This window comes from Prinia subflava, chromosome 7 (genome assembly GCF_021018805.1).
Source record: "Prinia subflava isolate CZ2003 ecotype Zambia chromosome 7, Cam_Psub_1.2, whole genome shotgun sequence".
In the NCBI taxonomy this organism is placed as follows: domain Eukaryota; kingdom Metazoa; phylum Chordata; class Aves; order Passeriformes; family Cisticolidae; genus Prinia; species Prinia subflava.
Genome location: NC_086253.1, coordinates 17733909 through 17751763, shown reverse-complemented (window position 1 = coordinate 17751763; position 17855 = coordinate 17733909). Strand labels below are relative to the sequence as shown.

Genomic DNA, 17855 nt, shown 5'->3' with positions numbered 1-17855 from the left:
TTAATTTCTTTTTCCTGCCAGTGATGTTACTGTCTGACCATGCACTTGTATGTCCTGGTAGGTGCAGCTGTTCCGAAGGTGAACAGCTCATCAGCCCAGTGCAAAGCTTTGTTGCTGTGTGATAAATGCTGTTGGGCTCTTAGAGCTTTCCGAGTAGCATAATGGAGCCCAGTTTTTAGGGGTAACTTCCATAGGGAGAACACAAACCTATTGGGTTCGGCAGTATCTGCCTGGCATTTTACAGTAGGAAGAGATTTCTAGCTTCTACAATATTTGACTGTGTTAGAAGTAATGGTAAAGCTAGAGTATCTCAGACTGAAACAAATGCCCTAGAAAGGGTCTTAATTTTTAAATTACTCAATCCAAATCTTTCGGAAAATCTGTATATAACTGAGTTAAGTAAGTGTAACTAAATAGTATGTTTTGTAATCCTTCTTTATTTTCAATGAGTCTATGTTAAAAGAAGTAATGTTAAAGAATGTTAATATGACCTCTGTTGTCATGATCTGTTGATGTACTGAAAGGGAAAAAAAAGACTGCATACTATTACATTCATTTATGCAAGAGGAGTAGTGGTGGTTGTTTACAAAGCACAGCACATTTTGAATTAAAATGTATAGAATCAGTACTAATTAAATCTTGGTTACTGCATCTTCTCTATAGGTCAGAATTTGGTATTATTTCAGTAGTTACATTTGAATGCCAAATGCATGTTTAAAACAAAAAAGCTGTGGAGAGGAGTGTTGGCAGGAGTTTTCTTTGGACATGGTCTCTAGGCATCCTGAGTGTTTGCGAGGAAGGAGGCTTTGTTTTCTGCCTAATATTCCTAGAAATGTTTATGTGTGCACTTATTGTAAGGCTGGTGTTGACGTAGTTTGTTGTTGTGCCTTTTTGATGTGATTTCAATTAATGCACAAAAAGAGACAAAGCTGAGGATATCCTCACATTTGCAGGCAAAGATGCCACTAATATTTTTAACTTGATGTAATGAGTTGACTTTAAAATGAGATGGATTGTTTTTGTAAAGCAGGGCTTGTTTCAAAGTCCTGAAATGGGAATTTTTATTAAAAGCATGCAGCTGTAGTTTTTGGGTCAGAGTAAGGATTCTTTTGTGAGTGTGTTTGTAGGAAGAGTGGGGTTATATGTGAGAACAAGTACATGGATTTGCAGAATCAGAAACTCTCAAAAAGACTGAGGTCAGAGTTTAAAAATACTGTTTTTCTTTTGCACATGCAGTCAATTTTTCTACTTAGTGTTTGGAACAAATACATAAATGCTGTTTAAGTGTGTGGTAGGAGGTAGTACTGGAGAAGATACTGTACTGCTTGGTAGTGTTGGGTTAACAGTTGAACTCCATGATCTTAAGGGTCATTTCCAACCTAAATTATTCTGATTCTGTGAACTTCAGTGGCTGCTTGAAGTCTTTAGTTCCTGACTCAACAACTTGTATATCAAAGTTGATGGAGTCAGAACTGTATGTTAAGACTTCAAACAACAACAAAAAAGCTACAGAGTAATTGTGGAATAATATAATCAAACTCTTTCCATGGCTTGCTTATTATCTTGAGTTAATCTTTTTGAATGAGTATAATTCCTTTAGTAGGTAGGCAAAAAGAATATTTAGTGTTCTCTGACTTTTGTGCAGCAGTAAGTGGGGATGGGGAGAACTGTGAGACATCTACGCTGCACAGCTGATTCTTTATAATCATTAGATGAAGAGAGTTAAAACACTCCTCTCTCCATGTGATGGCTTTACTCAGTCTTGCCTGTAATGAGAGGAGCTATTGTAGTGTTTGGGTACAGTAAGTGTAGCTCTGTATGTCTGATGGTATACATTGTATATACTGTTGTTACTCCTTGGTGTTTATCCTTCCAGGTAGCTGCCTGCAAGCCTTTAAAGACCTGGCTTGTATCCACTTTATACTGGGCACCTTCAGGGTTGCATTGTACTAAAGTTGCTCCTCTGCATTTCCGTATTTGAGTGTCTGATTTTCTGCTGTGTGTCTTAACTCATTTTAGGAAAGATCGTGACCGGGACAGGGACCGAGATGACCGTTCGAAGGATCGTGACAGGGATCGTGACAGAGATAGAGATCGTGACAGAGAAAGGGACAAGGAAAAAGATCTGCGACCTACATCTAACTCGACGTATTATGCAGCTGCTGGTATACCAGCTATAAAACCAGCAATGATTCCACACAGTATTAACCCTTTCACAAATCTGCCACATACCCCACGGTATTATGATATCCTGAAGAAAAGGCTACAACTTCCTGTCTGGGAATATAAAGAAAGATTCACAGATATTTTGGTTAGACATCAGTCATTTGTGCTGGTTGGAGAGACTGGGTCTGGTAAAACAACACAGGTGAGTTCTTACCTGTATGATACTACGTTTTTTTAAAGGTTGTGGCTGTTGCTAGGTGTGTGTGAGAAATTAGTTGTGTTAAGAATACTTCATAAGATGTGAGCAAAGCTAATTTGGTGAATGTTCTATTTGCTTAATGAGTACAAAAGATGAGGAGAATCTTACAGCATCTTCCACTTCAAAAATCCAGTACTGCTTCCAGGGCCCTGCTTCCATTGGGCTTTATAACTGGTAGGTTTGTGGTAGAGGAAGATAGAGCTTTAGTGTTGTGACAGAAGTGTACTAACCCACAAACTGAAGTGGTGGTTCCAAATAATTTATTTAGCTGTCTGTGTAGATGGCAGCTACAAACTATGAACTTGATCGTGTTTTGTGAATCTTACTGCTCCAGATAAAAGGAATTGAAATGTCAGATATGATTCTGACATCTGATTAGCATTTGGTGATACTGAAAATTGAGAGGTAGAGTCCTTTGTTTCGTTGGTGCTGAAACTTCTCAGAGGTTGTAGAGCTTTTTAGTGCTGCAGTTAAAATTCACTTTTTTTTGGTAGATTGATGGCTTTAAAAGTCTTTCTCAGCACCAAAAGTAGTGGTAACAGATGTGCAGAGCCTTCTTCAGCGTTATGAAAATTCTGAGGACCAGTAAATGGAATATCTAAGATACAAGGAACACCTGGGTATTAATAGCAGGATGCTTGAAACCAGATGTTTAAAAGCCTTTCCACCTGAAACCGTTTTGTGATTCTATGATGATGTGTGTGTTTTCCTACTAGTCTTGTAGGGCACCCAGGATTGGAAATGCTTGGCCCAGACAATGGAAAAAAAACCAGAAGATGAAACTTTTCTCACTTGTTTCACATAGACTTAAACCCCAAAGTACTGAAGAAGTATACTGGAAGCCAAGACATTAGTTTTCAGTTCTTTAATGTTTGCAGTGGCTTGATTTGTAATTTAAACATAACCTTTGAAGTTAACTGGTTTTTCTGAATGCGCTGGAAACAGGCTCAGTGGTGGAATGGATGCGCCAGATTTCTCTTAGGAAGGGGTAATTACTGTAATTGCAGTTATTTCACTCTCTTTTAATTCTGGGATCATACGTGGTTCTGGTATAATAATTTCACTTTGTTTGGTAAAGAGAATGGTAGAGTGGCATTTCCTTTGCATATTGATGTAACATAAGTTATGCCACTTCTTTAGCAGGACTTCTTGACAAAGTCCAGAAACAAGGTGATGTGGAGTATAGCTTAATCCTTGTCCTTTGCAGTGTGCAGGACAACTGATGCAGGTTCTGAAATAATGAAAATTCAGAGAATTCTATCATCTAACTTTCAACTGAGGAAGTTTTCAGTAAGTTGGAGAGGCTCAAAAAAAGCCAGAAAGGGCAGTACTTTTCTGTCTCTTGCTATGCATTCCTTAAAATTGTGAAGTTCCTTTGACTTTGAAGTAGTCTTTAACATCCCTTAGTCCATTTGTCCTTGCTCTTAGAGGCCACTGCATGTGTAATCACTACCTCCTCGTGTTTATGGAAGTTATGTTTCAAATTCTCTTTTAATTGAGAAAGTCCTTGAGATTAAATGATGCTAACTGAAGCCATTTTTCCTGCTATGATATTGATAAAATGACCTTTTTATAAGGAAAGTCAGGGGTTTTGATGATGGTATAGGGTTTTTTTGTGTCTGTGGAATTAACTTTAGGCTAGGTTTCATAAGAACCAAATGATAAGAAGTGTTCAGTATATTCCCAGACACGACTGAAGTATGACTGAAAAATGCAGTATGACACAGTCCTTTTTCACAGGGTCTGTATGTCTTTGAAAGCTGGACAGGAAAAGTCTTTGGGTGGTCATCTGTATCAGCCTAGCACAAGGAAGTCTGTGAGCCCTTTTCTTTCATTTGACACCAGTGCTGAAGCTTTTGCTGTTTACTGGAAAATCACTTTTAAGTTGGTTTTATTTCTTGCTGCAGTGGCCTGACAGAACCTGCTGGTTTCAAATTTATTTCAGGACTTGTTCTGTTTAAAGTCAACAAGCTTCACCTAATATACTTGTATATACTAACATACTTAGTTGAGCTGTTACTAGTGACTTGGGAAGCAAGGGAGCCATGTGTATGTTACAGGATAGGGTTTCATGTTGCTGCTGTTAGTGTTCAAGAACTGCTATTAGTTCTAGTTTTGAATAGGATTTTCAGAAATTGAGGTCTTCACAGCAGTCTAGTAGTCTCCTGTCATATTTTTATTGTTTGCTTTATTGTTCTTACATTTGTGGTGGAAGTGTATTCTTCATTAAAAAATTCTTTAGACTACACTCATCTGCTTCTGATTATATTTTACTGTTTACTTACATCCATTTTGCTGTGAAAATATAATAACAAAGAACCAACATTTTCCTGGTGTAAATTATACTGCTTTCTCTCTTATTCCTCATTGGTACAATGTATGAAGGATATGGTTTCTTTTCCTCTTTGTGCTTTTAAGAATGTTTGGAAAATAATTACTATGAAAGAGTGGGGTTTTTTTGATCTGTAGGCTTAGAACTAGTTAGGCCTGGAGATGTCTTCTCATAAAATGTCACACTGAGGACATGTTGAGAACAATCTATTTCTATCAAATTGTTACTGGCCTTAGGAATTCTGAATAAAGCTTACTTTGGATGATTCTTACTGTTTCCAGATTCCCAACAGGAGCAGAAAACTACTGACTGACAAATAAAATGAGTGCTAACACAGGAGGGAAAACATAGGGGTTTTATACCTTGTTGATGAAATTTCCGAAGAATACTAATAAACATAATGAACATAATTATCTGTTCATTTTATTTTTAAGACAATTCTTTATTAGTAAAATAATTATTTTTGCTTAAACATATTAATAAGCATTAATTTTTCAAGACACAAAATACATTTTGCTTGCTGTAAAACTTTAACCGTGGTACTAATTTCAAGTTTTGAGTGTGTTAGCTTTAATTTTGGTTGCTCTGGAGTATGTTGGCTGCTGCTAAGCACCTGTAAAAGGTATTGATCTAACAGGGCTGAAATGTACTGTGAACTCATGTATTTCCTTGATTTCCATTTCAAAGATAGTTATGTACATATTTATCAAGAGGATGCTTTATTTAGTGACATTGGATCCAACTAACTAGTCTGTCTTCTCTCCTGCTGTGGATATTATCATGTGTGCAGTTAACATGTCTGTGGAATTCTAGCTTTGGATTTAGTACGAAGGTTCCAAGCTCCGTGTGAGCATTTGAAGTGTGTTTATCGCTGCCTTTTGTTCCTGGCAGATCCCTCAGTGGTGCGTTGACTACATGCGCTCCTTGCCGGGCCCGAAGAGAGGTGTGGCGTGTACCCAGCCGCGGCGAGTGGCTGCCATGAGCGTGGCGCAGCGCGTTGCTGACGAGATGGATGTCATGCTGGGCCAGGAGGTTGGCTACTCCATTCGGTTTGAAGATTGCAGTAGTGCAAAAACCATTCTGAAGTAAGTATGGCAGCTGTCAGGTGAAGGTATAACGGCATCCTTGAGGGGGAATCACAGGGTAATGAAGGGTATGAGGGAAGTTAGGAAAGGAGTAATAAGGGAGTGACTCTGGATTGGTGCTTTGTGTCTGAGAGGGGAAGAGACACCAGAGCTGTAGCATGAGCTGAGAGAAAGCTGAGGGGTGAGACATGAATAGAGTTGGAAATGATTGATTCCTCTTAAAGAGCTCACTGCACCCTATAGAAATCAATTTTAAATGATCCATAAAGAAGGTGATCTGAATAAGTATTTTATTATTAAGGTTCTATTTATAATTAAGCCCTTCAGCATGCAGTTTTTCTTTGTTGTGCATTCAACTGATGTTTTATATGTGGTGTCTCCTACTCAGGGTACTTCTGGTGAAGTTCAGTAGCTTATTTTGGTAAAGAGAACTTCCCAAAGATTCAAAACTCGCCTATACCTGGCTCTGGGACACAGTCAGGAGTGTTTTACTTGTCAGCTGCTATAGATTCCTGTGCTGCCAGGAGCCAGGTAAATTTAGTACAGCATTTGAAAACTGCGTTCAAAATGCTCAGTTAAAAACACCGTTGTGTGGTTCAAGGGTTAATCCTTTTCTATCAAAAGACCTCTTTGGTCATACAAGTAGTTGAAAGGCTGGGCATAAAGTTAATATGGAAAAAGAAACGTAACAGTAGCAGAAAAGCAAGAAGTGAACTGATCATCTGTGGACAGAAAAGGAGTGCCGTTGCAGAAGCAGTATATCTTGAATTTCAGAGGGTGTTTCCCCTTTTTTTTCCTGTCTCTTGAGCATAGGTGTAGAACTCTGCCCACAATAAGTCTACAAACTATTGTAAATGTTACTAAACCTTGTTTCCCCTTGCCCCCCATCTTTTTTTTTTAACCTTTCCCACTATAATCGCAGATTCCCCTTATGGTCTATTTCTATTTGAAAACTTAAAACAGGCTTGTTAACAGTGTTGAAGTGGTTTGCTGATGTTCCTACTTTTAAAAAGCTGGTTCAAAGCTTAATTAAAGCAACCTAGTGAATATGGAAGAGGCTTGTGCATCAGATTTAATAAACAGGATGTGTGTTGGAATTGTTTCTGTGTGTTCAGGTATATGACTGATGGTATGTTACTTCGTGAAGCAATGAACGATCCTTTGCTGGAGCGCTATGGGGTTATAATTCTTGATGAGGCCCATGAGAGAACACTGGCTACGGATATCTTGATGGGAGTTCTGAAGGAAGTTGTAAGACAGAGATCTGATTTGAAGGTCAGTAATGATGAAATCCAACAGCATCTCTGTTCTAGTTGCAGTCATACTGGATGAAGTATCTGTGCTTGCCATTAGCTGATTTTTGTAATTGTTTTTTGATCTGTGATAATGTATGATGGGAGACTAACCCTAGGAAATTCTGAAAATGTTTTGTATTGAGGAAGCTCCTAGAAACAGTATAATTGTAGCTTAACCTTATGTATTGGACTTGGAACTTTTTTGGACCTTTATAACAAGGGTTCTGTATTCAGGTAATAAAAGCATTCTGATATCACAGTCAGCTATTTACTTGCTTAAAATTAATTGCATGTGTAATATGTCACAAGTTCTTCTAAACGTTGAGTAACTTTTTGTCCTCCCAATCTCCAGGTTATAGTTATGAGTGCTACTTTAGATGCTGGCAAGTTTCAGATCTATTTTGATAACTGTCCTCTCCTGACCATCCCGGGCCGCACCCATCCTGTGGAGATATTCTATACTCCAGAACCCGAAAGGGACTACCTTGAGGCTGCCATTCGAACAGTGATTCAAATTCACATGTGTGAAGAGGAAGAAGGAGATCTCTTACTCTTTCTTACTGGACAAGAGGTACTTCTGTTTTCCATTCATTGTTCCATACAGAAACTGCTTTAAGTGACTTGTTAGACCAAAACATGTAGTTTCCTTTTCTAGTTTATTATTTGGATGACCTGAGGTCATCCTGCCATATGCTTTAGGTCCTTTGACATTGTACATATCTGTAATGTAAATGCTGTGCAAGGCCTTTCTAAAAGGAAAATTCTCATCAACTCAGGTACTTCTAAAAGAGAAACCCAGAGAACGAACCCAAGGTTTGTACTGAGATCTGGGTACCTGAGAGTGTCCTTGGTTTTTGTTGAAAAGACAGTTCTATGCACTTCTGTACATGTATTGTACAGCTTAACTGAAGAATAACTATTTGGTTCTGCCACTTGGCCATCAGTAGTAATTTTAGTAAGAATGTTCAGGTTTTGGTTTTTAAATAATAACTTTGAGTATTAGGCTGTAGACTTTATGTATCATAAATTCAGGGAGCTAGGTCTCAGAAATAGACTCTGTGCCCTGCAAAAGAGGATTGTATACAAGCACTTAAGGTAAACTACATCAGGAAATTAGGATTTTCTGGAAGTTTTAAACACTTCACTTGAAATAAACTGGGATGTTTTTTTAGTCCTGGTCTTTCTTTGAAGCTCTTTTGAGTGTCCATGTTGGTAAACTGAGATGGAGAAGAGGTTAAAAACCCGTAGGCATTTTGAACGTTTGCTGCACTCAGTCAACCTAGATGTGTTTTTAGTAGAAGTGCAGCTAGCACAAAACGTTCTTCAACTCATTCTTCTTGCACTTACTACTCTTGAAGCAATACATCTTTTAAGGGATGTGGAACATCTTTTAAGGGATGTGGAAAGTCTTTCTTCTATGCATACACAACCTTAGCTCTGCCAAGGGGGAAAAGTGGTACAAATAACTAGTGATGCTGAAGGTACCCAGGCTTCTTGAGTAGACTTGCCAGTCATAAAGATGTGTGGCCTCTTATGTGAGTTTTAAGACATCTAATTAAGATGTCTTCTGGCAGGTCATCTCCCTTAAAAAAACAAAGCAATGACTGTTGCTATAAAAGCAAATACTCTGATTTTTACATCTGTCCTTCTTTGATTGGATTATGGCTGTAAGTTAAAGTGCAGGTAGGAAGAAATACTTTCAGTGATAGTGGCTTTGAAACCTACCGGCTTGGTTTAAGTTTGAAGTTGTAGTTCAGACTAGTTGGGTACTTAAATGTGTGAATTAGTGAAACAACTGTTGCAGAAGGGTGAAAATTGGTGGCAAGAGAAAGGAACACTGCTGTCCTGCTGTTTCAGCAGATTTCATTTTCTTACCGAGATGCTAAATCAGGCTGGTCTTCAGCCTTTACAAATACATGGCCTTCTGATTTATGACTTGTGTGCTTGCTACATCAGGTGCTGTGTATTACTCTAAATAACCCGTTCAAACCATCACTGCAGAGCATGGGATTAGTGTCTTCCTTTGGCAAGTGGCTCTAGACTCCAGACTTGCCAGTGCTGCAGCTGTACTCTGTTCTTTTGTATGAATGGGTTCTTTGATTTTCACTGGGTTGATTTGCAGGACATCATGTATTATAAGCAAATCCTGAATAAAATTCTGCACACAGTACATGCTCGTAAGTGTATTTATATAGTCAAGTATAAAAGCATGTATCACTATTACTGAATCACTTTAAAACATGCCCTGGTAAGGCAGCATCCTCTGCTCTGGAGTCGAGCGTTCTCCAGTCTGTGTGTTGGTTGTTTTGGTACTACCCAGGGGCACTGGAATTGGCTCTGCTTGGAGCTGGTTTGAGTTTGGGTGCATGAAATTCAAGTCTGGTTTAGCTTCTTTAGAGAAGCTTGGAAGTATTTTGGCCCTTTTGATTAATGACATTTTGGGGCCTCCGTTGAGCATCATAGCGGAGTCTCTGTGTGTATCACAGTTGAATCTAAAGTGGTGTGACCTCCTGTACTCTCAAGAATGGGAAAATGTGCTCTAGGTACCATTACCACTATGTACTTCAGGTTCGTTAGGCTTAGTAGCTAGGCCAAAATTGATGTATGCTAGGTAGAAAGGCTTTGTAGTTCTTTTTGGATTCTTCAAAACAGTATGAACAGGGTGCAAGATTGTTTGGGGTTTTTTTGTCAGAAAGGTGCATGTACAAAGCTAAATGAAATTATGAAACGGGAACATGCTTTAGCTGAAATAGTGCAAATGGGACTTGTTCAGAGGTTAATAGGCTAAAAAAGAGGTGTAATTGCAGTGGTCTGTGGTAGAATGGGGTTCCTTATTGGCTACTCTCTTCTGACCCTAATGAAGTAATTTCATATGGGAATTAAGATGGATAGCAGTTAATTAGTACAGATCAGTTAAGACATAGAGAAGATGATGAAACTTGGAGATAGCAAGGAAGATTCTGTGTTGTCATACTTAGAAAATTAAAAGAAGCTTAAATGTGTTTGGAAACTAAAGGAATCTTGTATTAGCCTGCTACTGGATGATGATAAAATTGTTGTTAATGGTGCAGAAATATGTGTTCAGTAAAAATTTCATTCCAGAATCCTGAAAGGAGCAAAAGTATATGATTACATTGTATGAACTGCTTTTAAGTCCATTAATAACAATAGAGGATATTTAAAAGCAAAATTTACTAGGAATGAACATTTTAAAATGGGACTTGTCCCACAGGCTTTGGAAGAAGGAAAATTCATTTGTTGATTTTTAAAACAAACAACCCCCTGGTATATCAAGAAAATTTCAGAGCATGGAAATAGTGTTCATGTTCAATGCCAGTGGTTGAAAAAGGTATAACCTGGTGTATTGGCTTTGCATGGCCAAGCTGTGGGAGCAGGGTGGCTTCTTTGAGGAGCTGCTAGAAGCTTCATCCATATCCAGCAGGGTTAATCCCTGGCAGTTCCAAAGATGGATGTGCCACTGGTCAAGGCTGAGCCAATGGTGGTAGTGCCTCTGAGATAACATATTCAAGTAGAGAAAATCCAATTTATTGAGCAGTTGTAATTGCAGCCAGAGAAGAGCAGGGTGAGAACATGTGAGAAGACCAACTCTGCAAACACCAAGGTCAGTGCAGAAGGAGGGGGCCAGGGCGCTGCAGGCACCAGAGCTGGGATTCCCCTGGAGCTGGTGGTGCAGCAGCTGTGGCCCTGCAGCCCATGGACGACACCCATGCTGGTGGAAGCCTGACAGGAGGCTGTGACCACATCGAGGGCCCTGAGCCCCCTCTGTCCTTGAGGGACTGCACCCCGTGGAAGAGTAACCCATGCTGCAGCAGCTTGCAGAGATCTGTTGCTCACGAGATGGCCGCATGTCAGAGAAGTTAATGGAGAACTGTCTCCTGTGTGGGGCATCTCATGCTGGAGCAGGAGGAGGACTCCTCTTCCTGAGAACCAAGAGAAATAACTTGTGATGAACTGACTGTAACCCCAGTTCCAGGTCTCCCTGTGCTGTTGGGGTAGGAAGTAGAGATGGGAAGGAGGGAGGGGTGGGGGGAAGGTGTTTTGAAGGTTTTATTTTACTTCTTATTATCATGCTCTGATTTTCTTAATAATAAATACAGTTAATATCTCTAATCTGAGCCTGTTCTGCCTGTGATGGTATTTGATGAGAGGTCTCTCTCTGTCCTTATCTCAGCTCATGAACCCTTATATTTGCTCTCCCCTATCCAGCTGCAGAGGAGGGTGATAGAGAGGCTTTGGTGGATGTCTGGCATTCAGCCAGCATCAACCATCTACACCTGCATAGGTGTTAGGCTAGGTTGCTTGTCATTGGTCACAGGGAAAATTGGAAACTGAGAGGGATTTTGTTTCACGAGGGAAAAGCATAATTACATTTCAGTCAGCATGTCTTTCTTAGACAATAGATGTTGTCAAACTTGCTCTCAGTCTTTAAGATTACAGAGTTGGTAGTCTAGATGTGTAGATACACATTTGTTAAGCTTGCAGATCTGAGAGGCAGCTGGTTTATTTTCTACTGGGGTTCTTCTAAACCAATATTAGATTTTACACCCCATAAGATCAGTAATCCGTAAGTAGGTGTAACACACTTAGAGATGAAACTTGTGGGATGGGAAAGACAAATAATGACACAGAAACTGTATAGATCTGTCTTACATGTTCTGGTGTAACCTGGGCATTTACAAATGCCAACTGTGTTGTCTGTTACCCTTCTTCCTTACAAAGCTAAATGCATCATTACATGTTTATGAGGAAGAATCCAAGCTGCATCTGGATATGTGAACTATAGATCAGCAGTGCTCTTGATTGTAGATAAATATACTTAAAATTGTTGCTGTGAAGTTCAGTATTCTAGAAAAGCTTAAAGTGATACTGGTAAAACTGATGGTTTAGAAAAGAGTTAAAAATATTTTTGATGTATTGATAAAAAGTTTTGTAAATGAGGGTTTATTTTAAAGGCACAGTATTTTCATCACAGTGAGACTGGTTAAACTCTGAAATTGAAGGAAAACAGACTTTCCTATCTGGAAATTGAAATAAAAATTGACAACTTTTGATGTCAGTGGTAGTGGTTGGATAAGGTTGAGGAAGTCTGTGTACTGGGCTAAAGTGAACACAAGTTGTCCTATTCAGATTCAGGTTGAAGTATTTTGAGAGTTGGGCAGCATGAACTGAAAGAAGAGCAGTAATACTAATTTTGTTCAAATGCTAAAAGGAGGAAGGTTTTTTGCTCTTCATTCATTTGAGAAGATGTCAGTATTAAATGTTACAATAAATCAAGTCAGAGGGATCCTGAATAAGGGAATTATGCCAAGGCAAATTCAGTTTTGACAGAGGAGTTTTAGTTATGGTCAAGTGTTGACTTTTTCCATGTATTACTTTTTTTGTGTATGTACATAATTTTGCAAAGTTTTGTTTTGCTCAATCTGTATTCTGAGGTCTGAAGTGGTGCAGCTCTTGGTGCCAGTTGTTTTACTGCTGTTTTGTCATTTTATCTTGTCACAGTCTGCTTTCATTTCTAGAGGAAGAAAGGGAATTAAGGAAGTTCCCTGCAGGCTTTGAGGACAAAGACTGTATTTCTAGAAACGTTCATGTCATCAAAGCCAGATGTGACTAGCTGTGCCCTGCATGTGATGGAACTCAGAAGGGGACAGGTTAAGGTGTCTGCCAAATATTTCTAGTTTGCAAAGTACTTCTTATTTACACATTTATTTCCTTTGCCCCATATTCATTTTACACAAGGTAAAATTGCCTTACGGTTTTTTTGCGTTAGTTTCCTTTGGGCTTTTATGTCTGTTTCTCTAGTCACCATCTTTTTGTAGAAAGGGTTTTTGTAAAGGTGAGATACAGCTTAGACCCTATGATGGAGTGGAGCCTGGCCAGTGAATTCACTGGCTGTTTGCATAGAACACTCTGGTCTGTGAGTTAGAGTGAATGCTGGCACTAGAATTACTTTGGTTTAGGGTAACTCATGGTCCATCATTCAGTAGCTGCTGTTTAATGTCCCTGTAATTTCACTGTACCTTCTCCATGGCAGCACGGATGAGTCTTGCACACAAACAGAAGGCAAAGATGGCTAGATTTGCAAGAGCAGTGTAACTCAGTAACTTGAGGCCACAAATACTCAAAGGAGTGGAAAATGCTGAGGGCATTGGGTTTGTTCAGTCTTCAGAAAAGAAGGCTCAGGGTAGATATCATCATGAACCAATATTTAAAGGGTGGCTACAACATACATGGAGACTCCCTGTTTACAAGGACTCACATGAAAAGATGAGCGGTAATGGATAAAAGTTAATCCTGATGAGATTGTGATTAGACACAAGTGGAAAATCCTTCACAATGAGCTTAATCAACCATTGGAATAAACTCCCAGGAGAAGTAGTGGATTCCACAACACTGGATATGTAGGATTCATCTGGACAGGGTGTTGGGCCATCTTGCTTAGACTGTTTTTGACAAGAAAGCTTGGATTAGATGATCCTTGAGGTTCCTTCTCTTCTGTGATTCTGTGAACTGCATTGCTGCTCGTCATTCTGGGTTTCTTTTTATGTATATGGGTTTGGGGGCTTTTTTTGGCCTACCATTGAATGGAACTTGTAGCGGAACTAGTAAGAATGGTGTATTTTTTTCAGCACAAACTTGCTTCTCAAAGACATGGTGCACTAACTGATTAATATGTGCAACTGCTCCTGTAATATTTTTCTGTTGTTCATGGTCTTCAGTATGAGAACCTTACTTTTGACTGCAAAAATGCCATCAGGAGAAGAAATGGAATTTCTACTGAGCATTCAGCTTGAACATGTAATAAAGATTTCATTTTCAACAGCAGAAAAAAGTAATGTGCACGATGGGCAAAATCAGTCTCTTGTGTGATTAATTTTAAACAGCTCCTTTTAGATGAACTGCTAATCATACATTCAAATCCTTAGTTTTTGATGCAGAGCTAGGGTATGTTAGGTATCGGAGTAGTGAGATGATATAAAGCAGTGGAAATGTGTTATTGGAGGCAACTGATAAGGTATTGGCTTGGGGTTCATTTACTTCCAAGTTTCTTGTTGCTATGTGTTTTGACATGGAGCCTGAGGAACCGGGAACTGGCAGAGTCTTCAAAAGTTGTACCTGTAAGATTCTTAGTAATAAGGCTTTTGTAAATTATATTTTTTTAGGAAAAAAAATTGCTATTGCTAAATATTACTTAGTACTACTTTGTTCATGCTTTCAGTCTGGTTAGTATTTACTAGTACACGTCAAAGGTGGTGGTGGGGTGAAGATGTAATCATTAGTTCTATAAGCAGTACTCTTGGAGTTAAACCATGGGAAAACTTATTGTCCTCTTGGTTTCAATCCCAGCATTCTGAGAGCTCAGGACTCATTAGTTTTGTTAACAGGTTTCATATGCAAAAGTTTGCTTCTGGGCTGGTGGACCTTTGCATTTCTAGCTGCACAGAAAAAACACAGCTTCAGTGAGAGGAGTAAAAGTTAGTGGATCCAGGTGTTTCTGGGTTGTTTTTTAGGCACTAGCCATTAGCCTGACTTTTCTTTGGAAAAGGGAGTAAAGATGGAATAAAATTCCTGTGAGATTTAGGAGACATAAATAATGTACTTACTGTTCTGTGAAAATATAGATGGCTGCACTAGTGTTACTAATAAATTGAAGGGAAACTGTGCACCCTGGTCCTGCTTTGTTTTCTAAACAATACAATGCTAAGCATTGATTTCCATGGAGACTTAGGTCTTGCACAAATGGAAGTTGATGTTCAAATCCTGAAGCTTTTTGGGGTCTTAAAATTGCTTATTGATACTTAAGCTCCTGAATTAAATTCACCTAGTTGGACAGATACTCTAAATTTTGCCTGTTGTCCGCCAGTTATTTGAAAACATAGCAGCCTGCTTGGGTTTTTGTCTAGAATCACTCTTAATCACAACGATTTGTTGGAAGGAACACCATTACAATTACCTTAAATTTGATTAAATAATAAAAATATTTTCCTGATTGCAGCTCTTTTTTGTTTTATTTTTAAGCTATTTTTACTTAGCTGTAAGTTCAAAATAAAAATTGTTTACGGTCAGTTGGATGTTGAGGTGACTTTGTTTTTCCTGGTTGAGAAATATTCACCACCCCATTACCTCACTGATCACTCGTATATATATAAAAAGAAATAATTTCTCTTTATTGACTGTAGTCTGTTTTGGAAGCTTTTCCAAGGAAAATCACTTTTGGTGCTGATGGTGTGGAAGAATGTTGAGGACTCCATGTTAGTGTTCAGAGTGTAGTACTGTGGGGTTCTTAATTGCTGCTCGACTCTAGTTTCCATAGTGTTGCAGCTTAACTGTGGCTATTGCCTGTGTACTGTAAATTCGTTTTGATGGGATCAGGAGGAAGTTTCTGGAAACTTTAAAAAGTACTTGAGATGACTGTCTGGGACAAGTCTGAATACTGGGTTGTGTGAAGAACAGATGTGTTGTGACACTTGCAGCTTGAGAAAAATGAGTAGTTGCTAGTGTAATCTCTCCTCTTGTAGTCTGTTTTTTGCCTTTTGGTAGTCAGCTCTTTTTAGAATGAGTGCACCAATGGACAAGGTCATTGACTGATTTTACTATTTCTCAGATATTAGTTCTAGGAAGTCTTGTTTGTGAACAGGAACATCAGCATTGCAGAAAGTCTCATGCTTTTTGTGTGTTAGGCCTGTTTTCTTCTTTAGCTCTCAAGCAGGTCCTTGTGCTGATGCACTGGGCATCGTGGGTCTAAGTGTGCGTCCTTTGATCATCCTGTGTCTGTTCCTACTTCTGTACTCCCTTACCCACTATCTCAGGTAGTGAGTGGGGTAGTTCAGAGCTTTGAGGAATTTTTGGGGTGTCTTCTTCTGTGTAAATTGTTGCAATAATCTTTCTTCCAGGCAAGGATTTTATAATGAATTTGTTTGGACTAGATGGTGTACAAATATTTAAAGGTGTATGGTTGGCATGTTTGTTTTTGAAAAGCCTTTCATACTTAAATAAAGTATGATGATTGAATTAGACTTGCTGAATCTTTTAAGGATTAAAGATAGGATTGTGTCTTCAACTGTATGTCTCATATTTCTGGATTTAAATATCTTCATGTGATGCAAACTAATATTGAACACTCAAAGGTATCCATAACACTTTCAAACTATTATTACTACACATAATCCTTCTATCTTGTATACCTGGGGATGTGAGTTTTGGTCATCATTGGTGTGTGGTTCTGGATATAGTTAGAATGATAGAATATCCTGAATTGGAAGAGACCCACTAGGATCGTCCAAGTCCAACTCCTGGCTTTGTACAGGATAGCTCCAAGGGTCACACCCTGTGCCCGGTGGCTTTGTCTAAATGTATCTTGACTCTCGCAGGATTGGTACTGTAAGGGCTTGTGTGAGGAGGTAGATGTACTGAAATACGTACACTGTTTTCTGTTAAGAGTGGTAAATAAAAGGAAATGACTCTTCACTTTTTACAATTAAAACTACTGCTATTAAAGAATTCACTTTTACTGTCTCCAGATGAGTGACAGTGGCTCTTGGTGTTTTGCATCCTCCTTAAAGCAGTTTGTGATGAGGGGTCTGTAGTTACCTCTGCAAATATGGCATCTCTATTTTGAAGTATTTTAATGAGTCCTGATTAGAGAAACTTTGAAACTACGTTGGTGAACTCTCGGAAGAATGAATACTTTTATATCTTCTGAAAGGTGATCAGTAGCTATGTACACATGTCCTGAAGAGTATGGTGCCTTTTTTTCCCTTTGCTTGTATTTTACCTTTTCTTAAGTATGAAACTGTCCTGGAACCTCTTGTCATTGCTGTTGAAGTCTAAGAATCCTGTCCAGCATCACAGCTTTCCCAATTACACAGTATAATCTGCATAAATTCCATGAATGGTGTAGTGACCTTCAGACCAGGAACTAAGGTCTGGGCTGTGTTTTTGTTTATGTTAAATATTGAACTCCCTTAAAACTGGGAGGCTATTACTGAACTTGAAATGAGGTTAGCAGGAGAACAATGGTACTTGCACCTGCTTAAAAAAAAAAAATCGTTCTCTTATAGTAAGCCAGTAGTGGGCATTCCAGCTCAGTTTCTTGTATACCCATTACATTTTATGACGATGTGTTTGATTGGTTGGCAAAGTGCATAGTTTTGGTAAATATCTGCAGTTCTTAATTTGCAGTGCATTATTCAACAGCATTAGGCTTAATCTGAAAGGACTCTTGGACATCAAAGAGCCTTCCTTTTGTCATGCGTACATTAATTGCATGCACTGATCAATACAGAACAAGTATTGTCTGTGCTTCCTTAAAGCATACTCAATGCATTTGTGCTGAGAATTTAAATGTCTCTTGAAAAACAAGTGAAAGACCCAGATTCAGAACAGATCTACCTGAATTTATGATTTCTTAAAAGGAGAAAAGAAAAGACTTTTGCCTTTCAAATCACAGTTTAAAGCAATCATTTTACAGAGCCTTTAGATTACCGGTTCTGTATATTTGCTTTAGGGTCTTAAGTATCACTTCAACATCAGGCTAGTGAATGTGATAAGGGAGGGAAGTCTCCCCTCTTCTCTCAGAGTACACTGTAATAATTTTTTTTTTGCTTTTGCCTACTGTTGCTTTTTGTCATGACTTTATTCTGCCCTCAGTGGTTCAGATGGAAGATCGATAGTTGGTCAATGTGTCTCTTAGTTACACT

The 17855-nt window shown here is 38.8% G+C and overlaps 1 protein-coding gene across 1 annotated transcript in view; it reads left to right on the top strand.

The window, feature by feature from the left end:
* Nucleotides 1–17855, top strand: part of DHX15 (DEAH-box helicase 15) — a 45445-nt gene that overhangs the window by 4041 nt on the left and 23549 nt on the right. The window contains exons 2-5 of the mRNA XM_063401714.1: nucleotides 2020–2368; nucleotides 5649–5842; nucleotides 6958–7117; nucleotides 7490–7708. Coding sequence (XP_063257784.1) covers nucleotides 2020–2368; nucleotides 5649–5842; nucleotides 6958–7117; nucleotides 7490–7708 — 922 coding nt within the window. The remainder of the gene's footprint in view (nucleotides 1–2019; nucleotides 2369–5648; nucleotides 5843–6957; nucleotides 7118–7489; nucleotides 7709–17855) is intronic.